The 18,705-nt window shown below is 47.2% G+C and overlaps 1 protein-coding gene across 1 annotated transcript in view; it reads right to left on the reverse strand.

Moving 5' to 3' along the window:
- Window positions 1-18,705, reverse strand: part of DDIAS (DNA damage induced apoptosis suppressor) — a 160,403-nt gene that overhangs the window by 56,473 nt on the left and 85,225 nt on the right. The window contains 1 exon segment of the mRNA XM_078658487.1: window positions 11,468-11,629. Coding sequence (XP_078514613.1) covers window positions 11,468-11,629 — 162 coding nt within the window.

The following is an 18,705-nucleotide window of genomic DNA, read 5'->3' on the forward strand; positions in this document are numbered from 1 at the left end:
TTAGAAAATAAATTGTCTAAACAAGTTGTGTGTGAAATTCTGTTTTTTTCTCTCCATTACAGCCAACCGGGTATCTTCCAATTGCAGTCAATCCACCTCATCTAGGGATTGGAGAACATCAAAACGGTTGAAAACTGGGATATTATACATAGGTCCGTAATCAGCTATAAAATGCTTACTAGGTACTTTCATATAGTTATTATTAGCAGGCAGATGCAAGTATCCCAGAGGTACTAAATTAATGCCTTGTACTGAGATTGTATGGTTGCCTGCTGTAGATAGCAGAGGTTGTGCAAGCTGCTGGGTTTTTAAAGTCAGGACCACACAAACTCCTTGGAGATTTTTGGGACCTCTCCCTATCTAACTCACCCTTCTGGCCATTTTAAACTTAGAGAAGAGCTTCTCTGTTAAGCCAGTTTTGGTTCCCAACCAAAATAGTGACTTGTTTTGTAGAGTATCCCATAACTCGACCCCCCCATGGGGAGTTACAGCGGGTGGGAGGTCCAAGAAAGTCGTATCAACCTCCTGTCTGTAAGGGGAGAACTCAAGGCATTTACACCTATGGTCGATGAAGTGAATGCTTCCCCTGAGATTTTTGCTCCGCCATTTGGCCGCTGGTAAAGAGAGGGTTGTATTTCCCCAGAGTTTGAGTTATTACATGGTGCTGCAAGAGGTACTTGTGTATTTATCCGTCTACTAACTTCTAGGTAGGCCACACACACCAGTGTGACAAATTACGCCCGTATTTTCATTATTTGGCTTGCAGTTGTTGAGATGTCTATTTAATAATTCTTCTAGCCTTCCAATTTGACTACTCAAATCTATTAGGGTTTCTCTAATAAAAATGTCCAGTGTATCCAGTTTGGCATTTAATTCAGCAAAATCACTTTGTGTACTCCCAATTAGTGTTAAGTGCCAACTTTTCCTTATTACCATGGTGACTTAGAGACTAACTTTTTTGGGTGCCTTTTTGTGGGGTTTCAGGGGAATCAGCCTTGGTTCTGGTAGTGTTATTTTAGAAGTGGGTTCTGGATTTCTAGAACGCTTAGTGGGTGGTTGAGGGTCGATCTCCTGAACACTCGTTGAGATGCGATCAGACACATTCAGTATTAGCACTTGTCTTACTACTGGATGCTTCTTTAGCGGGAATATCTAGATCCTGAACTACTTTATCAGTGGTTTGATCTAAAGCAATACCGTTTTTTGCCGGATTTATGGCCTCTTCTACACAAATAATCGGTTGTTCAATAGTGCCCATTGCCCCTCTTAGGTAGTTCAACAGTCTGGCGTGTCCCCCCCTCATGCTTTTGGTTGTGTTTTGGCCTGTGAGGTTGTTGCTTTCCTTTTACCCATCCTGCCAAAGTGAGACAGAGGATTGCACTTGGGGTTCCGTGAACAAACACAGGCTGTTTACAGTACAATGATATATATGTTTTAATGTCCACCTGAAGTAATCAAGCCGCCGGCCAGTAGGCTAAAAAATATACGTTTTGTCTAATTTATAGTCCAACAACATGGGTATACCGAAGATGACCATCGTCTACATGGGCCAATGTCCAGGGCCCCGAAAGGTGGTGAGAAACAAGACAACAAATAAGACTCACCCCCACTGATGTTATGTGTCGATCTGTAAATCACGACGCCCCCAAAAATGGACCAAAGAGAGTGGGCCCAGCCCAGCCTCGTCCAGTCCAGTCATGGCCCTGTCTTCGCCCGAGCCGAGCCCGGGCATGCCCCGCGCGATGCGGGACTGGCTCTGTGCTTTTATCCGGTCCTCCCACCTCCAGGGGCCGTAGGAAAGTGCTGCAGTGCAGGTCAGAGTAGCCAAGGGCAGGAGCAGTCACAAATGTGCGGTGCAAACGGTGCAGAGCGGTCTTCCGCAATGCAGGACCGGCTCTGTGCTTTTATCCGGTCCTCCCACCTCCAGGGGCCGTAGGAAAGTGCTGCAGTGCCGGTCAGAGTAGCCAAGGGCAGGGGCAGTCACAAAAGTGCGGTGCAAACGGTGCAGAGCGGTCTCACGTTTCTTAAATCATGTGCATACTTTCATGGTTTGGGGGCTGTACCACAGTCTGAAGGCCAGAGTTATTTGTTTTTGTATGCTGTATAAGGCATGTAGCAGATATTGAACATATTTTACTATGTAGCTTATGCGACCCTGCAATTAGAATACCTCACTTTGAACAACTCCCTGGAATTTAGCCTTGTGAAATAACGCAAGAAGGATAGAGAGGCAGAGACGATGGTGAATCCAAAATGTTGTTATTTCTTTAGATTAAAGTAGGCGTCTTAGGCTGGAGGCAGGTCAGGGGTCACTGGATCCCAGGTCAGGATCGCCAGGGAGACCTCCTCCTGGTGTTGGACCACTCAAACTCGGGCCGTGGGCGTCAGGAGCAGAGTGGTGCAGGCTTGTGGATCCGGCTTAACCAGTCTGTTGGTGAGCAAATCCTGTGCTCATGGGAGACACAGTCTTGGTAGGTAAGGCAGGGCAGGTCCTCCGGGTTCTGGGGGGCTGATGGACACGCCGGGATTTTGCTGGAGCAGGTCGATGTCAGGACATGCCGGTGGCTGGGACCAAGTCAGTTGGCCTCCTCTTCTTCTTTCAGCATGGCTCTTCGGTCCTACTTCTCATCTTCTTGCTTCTGTGAGGAGGAAAGGTTCAGGGCTGCCCCTAAATAGAAAATGTAGGGGCGTTTCAGGTAAGTACAGGTTAGGACCAATGGGTCCATTCCTTGGGGTGGGTACACCTCCTATTATGCCATCCTCTAGTGGGAGGGGGGCATAAGCCCCGCTCTGGTTGGCTGGATTCCCCCATCTTCAAGATGGCGGGGACTAAGAGTTGTGCTTTGCCTTGCCTCCCCACCTGAGAGGTGGGGTTGGCAAAGGTGAACACACCTCTCCTCCTGGGGGTCAGAACAGGTGCGAGCCAATTGCTGGGAGCATCAATTGGCAGGGTCAGCTCACAAAGGCGGCAAGCCTTTGAAGCTTCTACTTTGTGGACCCTGGCCATCGTCTGTGAAGAAGCTTGGCACCTCTACCCAGGATGTGCTTTGTTACAGGACCCAGAGAGTGGGATGCTCTCGACCCAGGGGTCAAGGAAAATGTATGGGGGTGGCAGCTGGAGAGCAGCCAATCAGCCAGGACACCAGAGTTAGGTCGTTTTTCAGGGGGCATCTCTAAGATGCCCTCTGAGTGCATTTAGCATTAAATCATGTGCTGAGAAGTTTGACATCATACTTTTCAGTAAATCTATTATGGTGCTGCGGAGTTTGTGATGACAAACTGCCAGACCATATACTCTTTAGGGCTGTTAGTGCACTTTCAATGTCTTAAGAATGGACTTAGACACTGTAGGGGTATAGTGCTCATGCACTGTAGCCCCACCCGTGCTGTAGTGCACCCATCTATAGGGGTGTCTTACTTTTACCACGGCAGTGCATTGTAGGCATGGCATACAGGGAAGTGTGTCATGTCGACTCTTCACTTTTCTCTGCACCAAAACACACAGTCTGCAATGTCCTGCAGCCCTTAGAGGCCTTTTCTGTTTACAGGGCCCTTGGTGCCTAATGTACCTTTAACCAGGGACTTGCATGTGGCCAGAGAGGTGCCACTGTGGGGGTACAAAGTACACTTTTAGGGAAAGAACATAGGCCCTGGGTACCTGGTTGGCAGGAACCCAGGGCACACTTAGTCAAAGAGCATGAACATCAGGCACAAAATGGGGGGCAACCATGCAAAAAGGGGCACTTTCCTACAATTATTCACAGATTAGATGAATCAAACACACACTATCCCCCATCCAAGTTGCTAAAACATGCCATTCATTAGCTGCTGTATTTGGAATATTAAGAATTGGCATGGGAGTTCATTGGGTTGAGGTAACGAATAGTTTCTTACCCGTTGGTTTAGTTTTGCAGCTTGAAGATCTTTCTGGATTCACTATGCTGTGCATATTCCGCAATCTGGTGGTTGGGTCCGGATTCGTAGTCTTTTTTTTTTTGTAGCCCAGGTGGGCGTCGACGTCCCACCGTTTGGTGTCCCTTCGGTGACGTCGGCGTGCTTCCGGCGGAAGCTACCACCCTTGGGCGCCATCTTCGGATTCTTTTTTCTGTCTCCTTTTTCTTGTATGTCTTCGTAGTGAATCCATGGCTATGTTTGTTAATCGTTTTTTCAACGTAATTCTTTTCACGTATCCTTTCACGTATCTTTTCACATATCTTCTAAGTTTCAACTTTCTTTCTTTCTATGTGTTTCCACCTTCTTCTCCAGCCTCATCTTTCTGGCGGAGGCGGGTGGGTTCGCTAGTGAATCCAGAAAGATCTTCAAGCTGCAAAACTACACCGACAGGTAAGAAACTATTCGTTTTGCAGCGTGAATCTTTCTGTATTCACTATGCTGTGCATAGATTTTGTAGCGGTTTTCCTCACTTTTGTGGCGGTTGGGTGGAAGATGAGCGTTGGTTGTTGAATATATGTTGAAGCACTTTTTGTCCTACTTGTGCTTCATTGTTCATCTGTACATCCACACAATAGTGCTTAGTGAAAGTGTGCACTGAAGCCCATGTTGCCGCCAGGCATATGTCCTGGATTGGTGTGTTGGCCAGAAAAGCAATTGTTGCTCCTTTCTTCCTGGTTGAGTGGGGCTGTGCCCCTCCAGTTAGCTCCTGGCCAGCTTGTTTGTGGCAGAATTGTATTGTCTGTGTGATCCATCGTGCTATGGTGTTTTTAGTCACTGGTTTGCCCATGTAACTGTTTGCGAAGGATACGAAGAACTGTTTTGTTTTCCTGTGTTCCTTCGTTCTTTCAATGTAGTGCATCACAGCCCTTCTAGCGTCTAGGGTGTGGAGTGACCTCTCTGCGCTTGTAGTGGGGTTTTGGAAGAAGCTAGGTATCTGAATACTCTGATTGATGTGAAACCTTGACACCACCTTTGGCATGAAGTGTGGGTCTGTTCTCATCACGACCCTGTCACTGTGTATCTGGATGTAGGGTTCCTGCAGTGTGAGTGCCTGCAGTTCGCTCACCCTCCGTAGCGAGGTGATTGCGACCAGAAAGGCCGTCTTCATTGTTAACATTTGCAGTGATGCTTTGTGGATGGGTTCGAAAGGTGCTTTCATGAGCTCCGTCAGTACCACATTTAAGTTCCATGCCGGTGGCGGCATTCTTTTTGGCGGGGCTATTCTTTTAGCTCCTTCCAGGAATCTTTTTACGACTTGGGATGTGAAAAAGCTTCTCCCTGTTTCTTCTCTTGTGTATGCCACAATCGCTGCCAGGTGCACCCTCAGCGAGGATGAGCTTAGCTTAGCCTTAATTAGGTGCGTGAGGTACCTTAGCATCGTGGATTCCTTGGTCAGTTTCCTTTGGAGCTGTTTCTTGCAACACCATTGAGTGAATCTTTTCCATTTTTCCCCATAGCACTTGCGTGTGCTGGGCCTTCTTGCCTCTCGTAGCACCCGCAGGGTGCTCTCTGGTAGTTTTAGGTGTGCGAATTCTAAGTCCTCAGGAGCCAGGCTGGGAGGTTGAGGCTCTCTGGCTCTGGGTATAGGATTTCTCCGTTTTCCATGGAGAGTAGGTCTCTTCTTTTTGAGAACTTGTGTGGTGGCCCCTGCGCCATCTCCATTATCTGCGAAACAAGGTCTGTCTGGCCCATTGTGGTGCCACAAGGATGAGCGTCATGTTGCTCTTCATGCATTTGTTGAGAACTCTCGGGATCAGTGGTATTGGGGGAAAAGCGTAGGCAAATGTTTTCGACCAGCTTATCCATAGGGCATTCCCCTGGGACAGTGCCTCTGGTTGCCTGGATGCAAAGTACTGGCATTTTGCATTCTGGTGTGTTGCAAATAGGTCTATTGTTGGCGTGCCCCATTTCCTGAATAGTCTCTCTGTTTCCGGAGTATGGAGTTCCCACTCGTGGGACGCTGAAGTCTGCCTGCTGAGCCAATCTGCTTCTACATTGTCCTTCCCTGGCAGGTGTATGGCTAGCAGGTCTATTTTTAGTGGTATAGCCCATTTCCAGATCTCCTGTGCCAAGTTTGACAGAGGGAACGACTGAGTTCCCCCCTGTTTGTTTATGTAAAACATCGTTGTGGTGTTGTCCGTTTGTATTAGCACCTTCTGGTTGTACAGGTGCTTCTGAAAAGCCTTGAGGGCCAGCAACACAGTTTTCAGTTCCAGGTAATTGATGTGCCTGACTGCGTCTGTAGGGCTCCACAGACCCCTCACTCTGAGCCTGTTCATGTGTGCGCCCCACCCCCTCTGGGATGCGTCTGTGGTGATGGTCACTGTTGGCTCCGGTGGTGTTAGAGTTTTCCCTTGTGTTATTCTCTCCCTGGTCCACCACCTTATCTCCTCCTGCACCCTGTGCGTTACAACCACTAGATCCTCCCAACTTCCTGTAGCTTGTGACCATTGCTGTTGTAGCCACTCTTGGAGTGGTCTCATCTGTAGGCGTACATTGGGGACCAAGTGTATGCATGATGCCATCATCCCCAAGATCTTGCTCACAGTCCTCACTGTCAGAGCTCGCCCCTTCTGGTAGTGACGTTTCTCCCTCAGTAGGCTGAGCGTTCTCTTCTCGCTCGGTAAGACTCTGCATTGGACGGTGTCGATCTGGGCTCCCAGGAAGATCTTCACTTGCTCTGGTTCTAATGAGCATTTGCCCCAGTGTATGGAGAAACCCAGGCTTGCTAGTGTTCTTGTCACCTGTCCTGCATGTTCTTTGCATGTCTTGTAAGAGCTTGCCTTTACCAGCCAGTCGTCGAGGTAGGGGTACACGTGTATCCCCTCTCTTCTTAGGTGTGCGTCCACTGCCGCGAGGCATTTGGTGAACACCCTTGGCGCGGACTTTAGGCCGAAAGCGAGGGTCGTGAATTGGTAGTGATCCTCGTTTACTGTGAACCTTAGCATGTGCTTGTGCTGCTTGTTCATGGGGATGTGCAGGTACGCATCTTTGAGGTCTATGGTGGACAAGAAATCCCCTGTCTTTATCTGTGGGATGACCTCTTGTAGGGACGTCATTTTGAATTTCTGCGTTTTCACGTATTTGTTTAGGAACCGTAGGTCCAGGATGGGTCTTAGACTTTCGTCCACCTTTGGCACTAGGAAGTAGTTTGAGTACACTCTCTTGTTCCGTTCTTTGGAAGGAACTCGTTCGATGGCCGCTTTGAGGAGGAGTTCTTTGGCTTCCTCTTGCAGTAGTTGCAGCTCTCTTCCCAAGTGCTGTCTTTTCTTTGGTTTTCTGTTTGGTGGTCTTCTTTCCAACTCTATGCAGTATCCGAACTGCATGATATTGAGTATCCACTTGTCTGTTGTTATTTTCGTCCATTCCTGGAGAAAAAATCTCAATCTTCCTCCTACTGGTGTTACATGTTCCTTTGTGTTTTGTCCGTGTAGGCCTCTCCTCCCTCTTTTTCCGTGCTCCTACCCCGGAGGGTTTGGGTGGTGGAGCACCTTCTCCCGTGTGAAGTCACTTAGAGGGTGGTTGTTCACCGCCTCTCCTTCTCTGGCCCCGTCCATTTCCTCTTGACCGAAAGGACTAGCCCCTGCTTTGGTAGTTCCAGCCTTGCCTCTGCTGGCCCTGGTGGCCTTGGTTGTCACTCTGTTGCCCCTGGTGGAAACTCTGGTGGGAATCTCCTCTCTGACTTCCACCTCTGCCGTTCGGCCTCCGTGTAGGAGTGCCTCTTCTCATCCCCCTGAACTGCAGGGCCCCCATGGACCTTGCCGTCTCGTTGTCCTTCTTCAATTGGGTGAGCTTCTCATCAACTGGGGCTCCGAACAGTGATTCCCCGTTGAAGGGTGTGTTCAGGATGTTGTTCTGAACCTCAGCCTTGAAACCTGAGATCCTGAGCCAGGCTTGCCTTCTCTCAGTGATGCCTATAGCCATCAGTCTGCTGGATGTTTCTGCCCCATCCAAGGCTGTCTTCAGGCACGAATTGGCGATGCTCTTCCCCTCTTCCACAAGGTGTGATGCCCTCTCACGGTATTGTTCCGGGAGGTGCTTGAGCAACTGTCCCATCTCATCCCAGTGCTGGTATTGATGCCTATTCAGGAGGGCGTTGGAGTTCGCCATCTGCCAGTGCGCTGCGGCGTTCCTCTCAATTTTCCTGCCAGTTAGGTCCATCCTCCTGCTTTCTTTGTCAGGTGGAGGTCCAGACGTTGTTGGGACGTTTGCCCTTTTCCTGGCCGTTGCAGCAATTATAGAATCTGCTGTGACGGATCCCTTGATGTAAGCTGGGTCTTGGGAGGAGAATTTGTATTTCTTCTCCGTCCTCGGCGTTACTGATCTGCACGTAGCCGGGTCCTTGAAGGCTTCCTTCGCCTGGTCTGTGATACTCTTGAGCATGGGCAGGAACTGGCTTCTTGTCTGTATGGGGAGCAATGTCTCGAGCAGGAAGTCTGCTTCAGGTTTCTCCTCCTCCATCTTAACTCCATAAGCTGCTGCCGCCTTTCTGACCACCTCATTGTATGCCTCGATGTCATCCGGTGGTGAAGGCCTCGAGGGGTATGTTTCTACCGCCTCCTCTGGGTTTTCGGCCTAGATGTCCTGCCATTCCTGGTCTTGGGCCGTCTAGGAACCTGAGCCGTAGCTTGTCTGCTGTTCCCCGTAATCCCCTTCTGTGTAGTAGAGATCTTCCTCCTCTTCGTGCTCTGACGGTTTCCGGAGTTTTCGGCGGCACTTCGACGTCGAACTCTTCGAGCTCCTGTACCACAGCGACGCTCGTTGCCGGCTTCGAGGGGATCTTGTAACTTCTCATTTTTTCATCGAAATCCTTCTTTCTCTGAAGGATGTTCTCCATTTCGGCCTCGAGCCTCTTTCTCTTTATCTATGTCGTCGACGTCGAAGCTTTCTTCGGCTCCTTTTCTTTCGACGTCGAAGTCGAAGGCCCTTTTTCGGGGGCCTGCTTCGATGACCTTTGCTTTTCACTGGTCTTCGGCCTCCGGGAGTCCTTCTCGGAGGATCCGCTGGGCTCTTTTTCGGGGGATGCAGCTTCGGTCGTCGATTTGTTCGGCGCTGGTGCTCCTTTCGAGGCTCTGGGCTCAGACTTTCGAGAGTCTGCCTCTGGTTTTCGAGGCCCTGAGGGAGTTTTCGGGGTCGTAGACTCTCCTACCTTATACGGCGTTTTCTTATCGGTCTCAGCGACCGTGAAGTCATCTGGGCCTTCGGCGATGTTGTCCTCGTCGTCTGTGGAGAGGCCCAGTTCGTAAAGCGTCGGGGCTTGGCCCTTGCCCTGCATTGTGTGGTGAGCCGTCCTCTGTCTTTCTCGAACTCGGAGTGTCTTCGGCTTGAAGACGGAGCAGGCGTTGCAGTCTCTGCTCACGTGGTTGATAGGTAGGCAGAGGTTGCAGACTGGGTGCTGGTCTTTCTGTGCGAACTTGTGGTGGCAGTTCTTGCAGAATTTAAAGGGCGTCTTGTACATCCCTGCGCTCAGGGGGCCCCCTGTGTGTGCATTCCTCCAAGGACGTCGAAGATTTCGAAGTTCTCTCCTTTCTTCGTCGTCTCTTCTCTAAAGGTCCTCTTCTCCCGATCTTCTCAGGTCTTCTCTGTTGAAGATTTGCTATATTCTCTCCTTTTCTCCTTAAAACTTCTGGAGCTTCACGCGACGATCCAGACCCAACGGTGGAAAAAAGAATCTGAAGATGGCGCCCAAGGGTGGTAGCTTCCGCCGGAAGCACGCCGACGTCACCGAAGGGACACCAAATGGTGGGACGTCGACGCCCACCTGGGCTACAAAAAAAAAAAAAAAAAAAAGAGAGAAAAAAGAATCCGGACCCAACCACCAGATTGCGGAATATGCACAGCATAGTGAATCCAGAAAGATTCACGCTGCAAAACATGCTTGAATACTGAAATGCCTAGCTCAGCTTTTTTACATTTGATGTCCAAAAAATGAATGCTACTGTTGTGGATAATAAAGACCATACTTTACGTGGCATGAGCACTGCTGCCAAATGGCCCCATAACATTTGTTTTTTAGCTACACATAGCACAAACTTAACCAAAAGGTATCTGAGCGCTTTACACGAGCACCAGTACAGACAGACACATCACTTTTTGTTGGGCAGGTGCGATTAAGTGATTTGCCCAGAATCACAGGCTGTTGACGTCTCTGCCGAGACACAAACCTGGTTCCCCAGCTTCGAGGTCGATCGCTCTAGCCATATCCTCTTCCTTATCTGTGATATCCTCAGTCCATACGGACATTTTCGCCTATATTTTGCTTACTTTTTCATAGCATAACTATCACTCATCAGTGCAGCAACAGGCAAATGTTCTTGCATAAAAACGTAGGGTGGTGTGATTCTGAACTAGCAGGAAGGATTCATTAGTGATGGGGCATATCTGACCATGAGCCAAGAAATGCAAAGCAATGGTGCAAAGCCGAACATGCACTATGTGTTACTGAGTGATGGGCTGGGGCAGGCACAGGGAGTCACAAAGGCACATAGCCCTTTGCCTATTCATCACATTCAAGTACTCATCTATTCATGCACTCACTCAACCAATTCATTTAGCCATGCATGAGCTACTGATCATCATTACTGACCGGTGCCGTTGATTATTGATGTTCACTAAAGCCCAGGCTAGAGAGGCTGGTTATTGGAAGTGACTACATCAGGGCCATTGAGATATATTACTAACTGGATCCAATAATGCCTGGAACTATTTGGCCACATGTATGCCTGGGACCATGGTGCCTCATTATTTACTAGGCTAACTGTATGTTTATTGAGTTCAACTATTAGCAAAAAAAACCCACAAAAAAAACACATTCTTAAATATATTTCAATAGTATCAGATGAAAGCTTTCAATGTACAGAAAAGACTTGGGGAACAAATGGGCATAATATATTAAAGGACACACAAAGGATAATCTGTAGACACGTTGCTAGCATATTTGTTTGAAAGAAAAACGATGAAAAGTGTCTCTGTGTGTTTGGTGGTGATGTGATAGCCATAGACAGAGAATAGCAAAGAATGGTGGATCTCAATTAGAGAAGAAATGCCTGTACAATGCTACATACTAAACATGAGTATAATGCAGGATTTCAGCAATAAAACTCAGCAGGATATCTACACTAGGGGTGGGTGATAAATTCTGCTCTGCGGGTGTAGTTCTGCCCACCCCGCTTACACTTGTAACAGCAAAACTCCGCTGACTGAGCTTTTTCTTGAGCGTGGCTCGCTACCGTTAAGTTGGTGTGCGCAAGCGAGAATTTGCATCTCCAAGCACAATTTTTAGGTGCTGGAAAAGGAACCTGGTGAGATTTTTTTCAACAGGGGCGGTTGGGACTGTTCGTGGCGAGAAAGCCGCTTTGTGAGTAGAAAATCTACTTGAGGGATAGAAAAGGAGCAGCGCCCTAGGGTGCGCTGCAGTTCGTGCTGATTTTGCAGCGTGGAACAAAGTTCAGCGTACCCCTAATCTACACCGTATGTTTTGCAAGCAGTTAAAACAAAACTGCATTTTCCTTACCTCTGCAGCTCATCCGCGGTGATCCCAAAATACTCATCCAAGCAGCTTCCAAACACTGCAATTTTAAATAATTCATCTTCATCAGCAACTCTAAGGGATAGTTTATACCTGTAATGAACATTTTTAGCTTCGGTTGTACAGCCACACTTATGACAGTTATATCTGAAAGAGAAAAAATACTCAGGAATACAGGCATGTTGTTCATCTAAGACATTTTATTTATAAAACTGTTAAAACACCACGTGACTATTTGAAAATAGCTTTATTATTGATGTATTTATTTTTTGTGATTTTTAAGTGTGAACAGATTATTCGAGCTTCAATTCACTTCCCTACCAAATTGTACCAAGTAGGTTAGGAAATCCTTCGTGAGCATAGACGTTACTGTTGGTCAATGCATTGGTCAAATTTGTAGTGGGTGATTTTGATATCCAGAACCACATGTGAGCAGATATATTCGTGTGATTAAGGAGTAGTAGCTGCTCTCAGCAAGGTAAAAACAATGGTCAAGTCAAGGCAGTGAAAGTTATGGAAGATAGAGGTACTAGAATGCTGGTAAGAAACCACCACTCTCAGTCTAGGGGATCAAGACATAACTTAATCATAAGCAATCGGCCTTTAAATGATACTTGCAACCAAGCAGGTCAGCAAACTTGAGGCTAGCCTTGCAATACTGCTCCCAATCAACCATGTTCTAACATAATTGACTAGGGGATCCGATACCTCACAGAACTTGCTGAATATGTAGGTAAATATGCATATCAAAACATCTAATTAAGGCGATGAGTCCCAAGTTTTTAAGGCACAAAATAGGATACTTTGGCTTTCTCCTGATGTACACTACCTTCACTCCAATTCAGCTTTATCATTACACTTCTTCAATGGTAATGCTTTACAGAGCCCAGAAAAATAAATGTAAGTTGTGGATCTGAAAAGGCTGGCACGCTACCTTATTGAGTAGTGGAGCTGGGGTAATTTTTGCTCAATTTACATTGAATGGCATACCTCTACTTATGTGTCATTTCAGCTATGGTTGGGCAGGAAGTGGAGCAGAAAGCTTGGGAACTAAGATTGTCTCTGTTCCGTTTTTTTAGTTTTACAACCTAAAAAACGCAGTTCTGTTTGAAGACCCCCACCCAATCTTCCCCGGTCCAGCGCACTCAACACCTACTAATATGAGGCATTAAATAAACTCACACACAAGGACTAGATCAGATTTGAAACAAAATAGTTTTATTATTGCTCCCAGCCTATTTTAGCGTGGAGCCCAACCAGTGGACATGTACAAAGAATACAGTGTGATGTATAATGTAGCAGGCACTATAATCTACCTACTGGTGGGTTGTGACAGATCGCACATTAAACGCCCAAGGAAAACCTTTGGCCGTGATTGGTGGGGGAAGTCGATGTACGTGATGGCCACTGGACGTTGCTACATTAGTATCAGAGTGATTCCAGTGTTGATGAATCCTTCCCTTTGCCTAGCAGGTGGAAATCCTCATTTATAAATACAAAACTAAAGATCACAGGGTAAACACTGATGAAGAGCAGACCATCATTGTATTCGCTTTTCAGGGGTGCATCAATGACAAAATCCAATAGGTTGGTTACCAAATTCAATGAAAGAGGGAGAGTAACTTATGTTTGATTTGACACCCCCTTTTTCATAAATCATGGAAGTTGCCAAATCTTTGTATTTAACAAATTTCATGTGCATATTTTAACACGTTAGCATGAGATTAATAAACTCACTGAAATAGTTCTATTATCCGAGCGAAAGTCCCTTTATTATAATAAATATTTTTCTAAATCATTTTATTTACAACATTGATAGTGTTAAGCACGTTGACTGGCTGTTGCAAAAAACCTTGAAAGGATCTGCTTCTCAATAGCATTTTTGAGCCATCAGAAAACGAGATCTGAACTTAAAACATTTTTGCTACAAATTGACTTAATTCGAGTGAGAAGGTCTTTTGAGTTAACTAGGACCTGCGCTATGTGGTCTCGCTTTACAGGGTCTTTTCAACTGCAGGGCAGAAACTTTTAGTCTTGGTTTTTGTAGACCTACGGATCAGTACGAAAGCCACTATTCCTGTCAAATTATCAAAAGACATACCTGTACAAGGCTTGCCTGAATGACTTAGAAGTATGGCAAAAATGTGAATTTTCTACGATTACCTACTCTTGAACTATCAATTGGTCTTCTAGCCTTGGCACAGCAATGAGACGTTTACCATACATTAAGTGAATTATCTCATCGACCTGCTGGATGGTGCGGTTTGCAGGTTCTTCTTGATTTCTCAGAGGCATTTCATTTGTTTGAGCATGCGGCTCTACTTTCAATCTCATCTGCCTGTATGCAGAATGAACAAAGGATTCCGCAGCAGCTTAGAGGTCTGGTATCAAGTCAAACACAGTTTCTTGCATTGTTCAATCTTTAAATAGAGCTGCTGGATCACACCAACCTGTATTTCAAATGTCATTCCTGGTGCATGTCTGAAGAGAGGGATCTCTCTGGATACGACCATCACATGTTGCAATGAACTCTGCAGATACAGTTTCCTCTTCATTTATCAGCTCTATGTATTTTCGCCTTTAGCACTGGACTCCAAAAATGGTCCGTTAAGTAAAGTCTTTTGGTGTTTTATTTGACTTGTTTTTCCTTTTTCAAATTCATATTGATAAATTAATAGGTCTTGTACTTTTCAACTTAATCTACACAAGAAGCTAAAACCATTTCCATAACTTTGTCATTTACGCGCCATTCCTCTGAAGCTTTAAGGTGGGAAAGCCTTACATTCAGATGTCTCAATTTCTACTACTCAGCTACTTTTTTTTTTTGCAGAGTTTTATATAGCGCGAACTAGAACCGAACCGAATCAGTTATCAGAGCGCTTTACATAGCACCAGTTACGTTACATGAGGACACATTTTCATTTTAGGCACGGGGAGATTAAGTGATTTGCCCAGAATCACAGGGTTTTTTTTTTTTGCGTCGTTACCGAGACTCGAACCCAGATCCCCAGGTCCGAGGTCGAGCACCTTAGCCGTTACGCCAACCCCTCTCCCCTATAGCAATTGTGAGAAGTTGGCCTGATATGCAGTGCTCACTATTCTAGTGATCACTATGTATCAGTCCAAACAACCCTTATTGATGATTGGTTGTAAGTCAACCTTATAGACCAGCTATCCTAGTAGCATGGATACGAGCAGTCTAAGGCTAAGACTCTAGAGGGCGTGTTAAGCCAGCTGTTTTACCATCACATTACCCCTTGAACACCAAGTGAAAGGACACCACACAAGTTGTTATGAAAATAAACAGATATTTATTTATAACAAGACTACCCTGAACTCTTTATGAGTCAGGGAGCTAAGCACACAACAAAACTCTTAAGAAAATACTTTAAGTCGCACAATTTACACAGATGCCCTAGGGGCACGAAAAACCATATATACAGTAAGTGGAATGCGAACTTGCTAGCAGGTAAGTAATACTTTTCTAGACTTAGGAATCGCTAGGCCTACAATTCTAAACACTGGGATTAGATGCAGGAGGCCTGTGGACGTCGTGTGCAGAGTGGGAACTCTCACGCGTAAGGCGGGAAAAAGTCTATGGAGGCTAGCAGTTGCAAAGTTACTGTTCTCGGGCGAACCCGACTAGGTGGATCAAAAACGGGAGTGGATTCGAACTCTTAGGGTGTTGGACTATGCTGGAGCACCGGAGTACTCAGGTTACGTAGCCCAGGGGCTGCGGCTGCATAGGGTTGAAGTTGCGTCGGAAACCCTCGTTGAAGATCCAGGAGCCTGAAGAAAGAGTTGCTGGCAGGCGGCCAGTGAAGAAAGTTCGGAGTGATCCAAGCCTGGATCAGGGAAGAAGAAACCTGTAAGCAGAGTGGACCAAGTTCTGAATCACTAGCCAGTGATTTGAGTGGGCACCAGGATGGCACCGGACGAAGTCACCTCAGCCAGGTGAGTGGGCGCTGCTGGGCTCTGCAGTCTCTCGGACCAGGAGGCGTTGTCGGCGACCAGGATGGAGGTGCGAGCTGTCCCACGAAGGTTCTTGCTGTCGACGTCGCTGGACCCAGGATTGGGCAACAAGTCTTGGCAAATGCAAGGCCCACGCGGGGGACCTAAAATGGCGTCTTGAGTGGACCAGGAGGGTCCAGGGTGCTCCTCTTTTGGAGGGGAGCAAGGGCTAGTCTGGAGCAACCAGACCAGCAGTAGTTGTCGTCGTGGAGCGTCGTGAAGGGCCACTAGCCAACGGGCAAGCGACCTGGACAACGCGGTGAGCAGCAAAAAGCAGAAGGGCCCCACGCAGATCTCGTGGATGCAGGGGGGCTGAACTTCGGTGCTGGAGCTGCTCAGGGTCGGGGCTTCTCTTACCCCAAAGCACTCAGTCGAGGGTCACTCGGGAGTCGTGCTGGACAAGCGTCGTGCAGTTCTGAAGATGGCCGGTCCCTCGAGGTCTCGTCACACCCACGGATCACAGCTGGGCTGATGATGTAGGTTGAGGTCAGAGGTGCCAGGGAAGCCGGTTCTCGTCGTGCTGGAGCAGTCTTGATCCGAAGGAGAGACTGGCAACAAACCGCGATGCTTGGTTGGTGCCTGCTGCTGCAGGGTGACTACTCCTTAGTCACAAGGGATAAATCTTGAGAAGAGTCTTGAGTTCCTTCTTGCAGAAAGTAGTTTCAGGATTCAAAGATGATCTGATCTGGAAGGGGGCCAGGTCCTACCTTTATCCTGCAAAAAGGGGCTGGCACGCGACTAAGTCCTGCCCTATGGGTGGGACTAGGAGGGGGGTGGTTACACCCCTCTCCTTTGGCGGGCTTTCCCCAGGCCAGGGGCTGGAGTGCCCCTGGAACTGGTTTCAGCCGGCCTATGCACAGTGAGCACCGGGGTGCCACTTGCAGTCACCTTCCTCTAAAGCCCTGCCTACCTAGGATACACAAAATCCTGTCTGGGACGGTGCTGGCACCGCCCCTGGCAGGAAACCCTTTGTCCTTGCCTCCTGGGCTGGGAGGACTCCCAGCAGCAGGAGGGCAGACTTGTGTCTCGGTGGCAGCATCCATTTTGTGGAGCTAAGGCTCTGTCTGACTTTAACCGGGGTTACAGGTTACATACATGTCGTGTCCCTCTAGAAGGGTGGAATGCTAACCCCGTCGCCAGAATTGGCGAGGGGTTAGTATTCCAATTCGTATGACACCTTTCTCGACATGTTTTGATAAAGCGATACCAGAGTTGGCATATAACCGCGAGGATTATAATGCACTTAAGAGTATATGGTATGCGATATCATAGAAACGGCTATGGGATGGATCCCGAAAGCCGCAGACAGGCTCAGCTCATGCCAGAGCTCTATCTCACACGATTCCAAGCACTCTGCCTTCAGGATTGTCAAGGCCTGCCATAGGAGTGACTGATAGGAGATCTGTGTGCCCATTTTAGGGTTAGATATAGGAATACTATATCTAAAGCAAAGGGTGATTACACCACCTTGCCCCAGCTGTCGTGCAGCCAGTTGTGTCAGATTTGGATGGCCAGCCAGGGGTGGCATAATACATGCTGCAGCCCCTGGTAGGCCCTGGGTACACCTATGCCCTGGGTACCTAAGGTACACTGTACAGGGACTGATAAGGTGACTCAGTATCCAATTAGATATGTACCGAAGGTACATGGAATCCATTTTACAGAGAGAGCAGTAGGCCTGGGGTCCTGAATAGCAGGGCCCCAGGTCAACTAAGTCAGAAAACCAGCAAAACACCAGGCATAAAGTTGGGGGCAACCATAGTCAGGGATCTACCTTCCTACAGCAATAATAAAGTCTGAAGCGCAACTTACTACCGGAACTTAGAAAAATCAATCACGTTATATGTTTTTTTTTTAAATCACTTAAGTAACTTTCTTTCAAGGTCCCAATCTTTCTAAAATAAGCACTGGCGCAACCAATAGAGCTGGCTTATATTGACCAGCTAGAAAATAACATAAGGTGAAAGAGTATCACTCTACTGGCTTGAGCTAAAAGGCATTCTATATTTAATTTAAAGAAATTATAACACTATGCCAGGCATACAGTTGTGCAGCCAGAGCTAAATCCTTCTGCATTACTTTCCAGACACTCCTCCTGTGCATACTGTATGACTAAAGGGTTCCCTTACTATTATAGGAATTATCTGTGCACATACAGAATCATTTACATGTGCACTAACTACTGTGTAACCGTTAAAAGAAAATAATCAAAGTCAGCTTCAGCCCATTAAATCAATACTATAAGCCTTCTTGGGAAGGTATTTTGGTTCAAAATGTTTTTATCCATTTTTAGCACTTTTGTTTTCTTTTACTTTTGTCCCCCCAAATTAAGTTTACTGAGTTTCTGGCAGTAAAATATATCTTCCATTCAGTACGCAGACATTGTATATGAATAGAAACAAAGAGACTACCAAACACAAAATAAACAGTCCCTCTGTACCGGGTGCCAAGTGGTCATAAGGGTGCTCCTGTCCTGATCTGTGCAACCTATCATGTTCTCAATTGCCACTGTGTGTGCCATTCTGGAGTCCTAGTCGGTTTCCAATATTTGGCAATGGTTATCATCGCAATTAACAGCAACTAGTATATCAAGCGCCAGTGTTCAAGAGCCCCCTCTTGCCACTATTCCTGGTTCATTACTTCACCTTTTCCTGTAGTTCTAATTTTCAGTGCTACTACTGCCACAAAAGCTCAGGTCTGAACAAGGGCTGAGGCACTCTGCCACCCCTCTTTAATAATCATTGACTGGGTTCTCAAAGTATGTGTCAGCTCTTTGTGCCTCTTTTGCCCTTTTTTCTTGTGTCCGTTTTTCCTTTGCACCTGTTTCTCCCGTGCTTCCTTGCCTCCCCGGCTTTTTACCTTCATCTCTGTTCGGCGCCTTCTTCCCCCTCCTGCATTCTGACCTTCCTTACCCCCATTCCTGTGACTGACTTAAAGGTGGCGGCTGCGTGATTGCGCAGTGGCCGTTCCAAAGGCAAGTCCGTCTTACCCCATCCAACCTGGTCCAATCAAACGCCAATGCTACACAGCCTCAAGCCTGCATATACTTCATACTGGGCACCGCCATATCAGCAGCCTCTGCACTTCACCTAGCTCTACGGTAGGATCTTTATCATGCACTCATTGCCATTTCACCTGTACCAACACAGACTCCCCAAGTGCCACACATGCCTCACCCCACCTTGCATGAATGCTCCTCAACACCAGCTCTC

The sequence above is a fragment of the Lissotriton helveticus genome, chromosome 8, assembly GCF_964261635.1.
Source record: "Lissotriton helveticus chromosome 8, aLisHel1.1, whole genome shotgun sequence".
Lineage (NCBI taxonomy): Eukaryota > Metazoa > Chordata > Amphibia > Caudata > Salamandridae > Lissotriton > Lissotriton helveticus.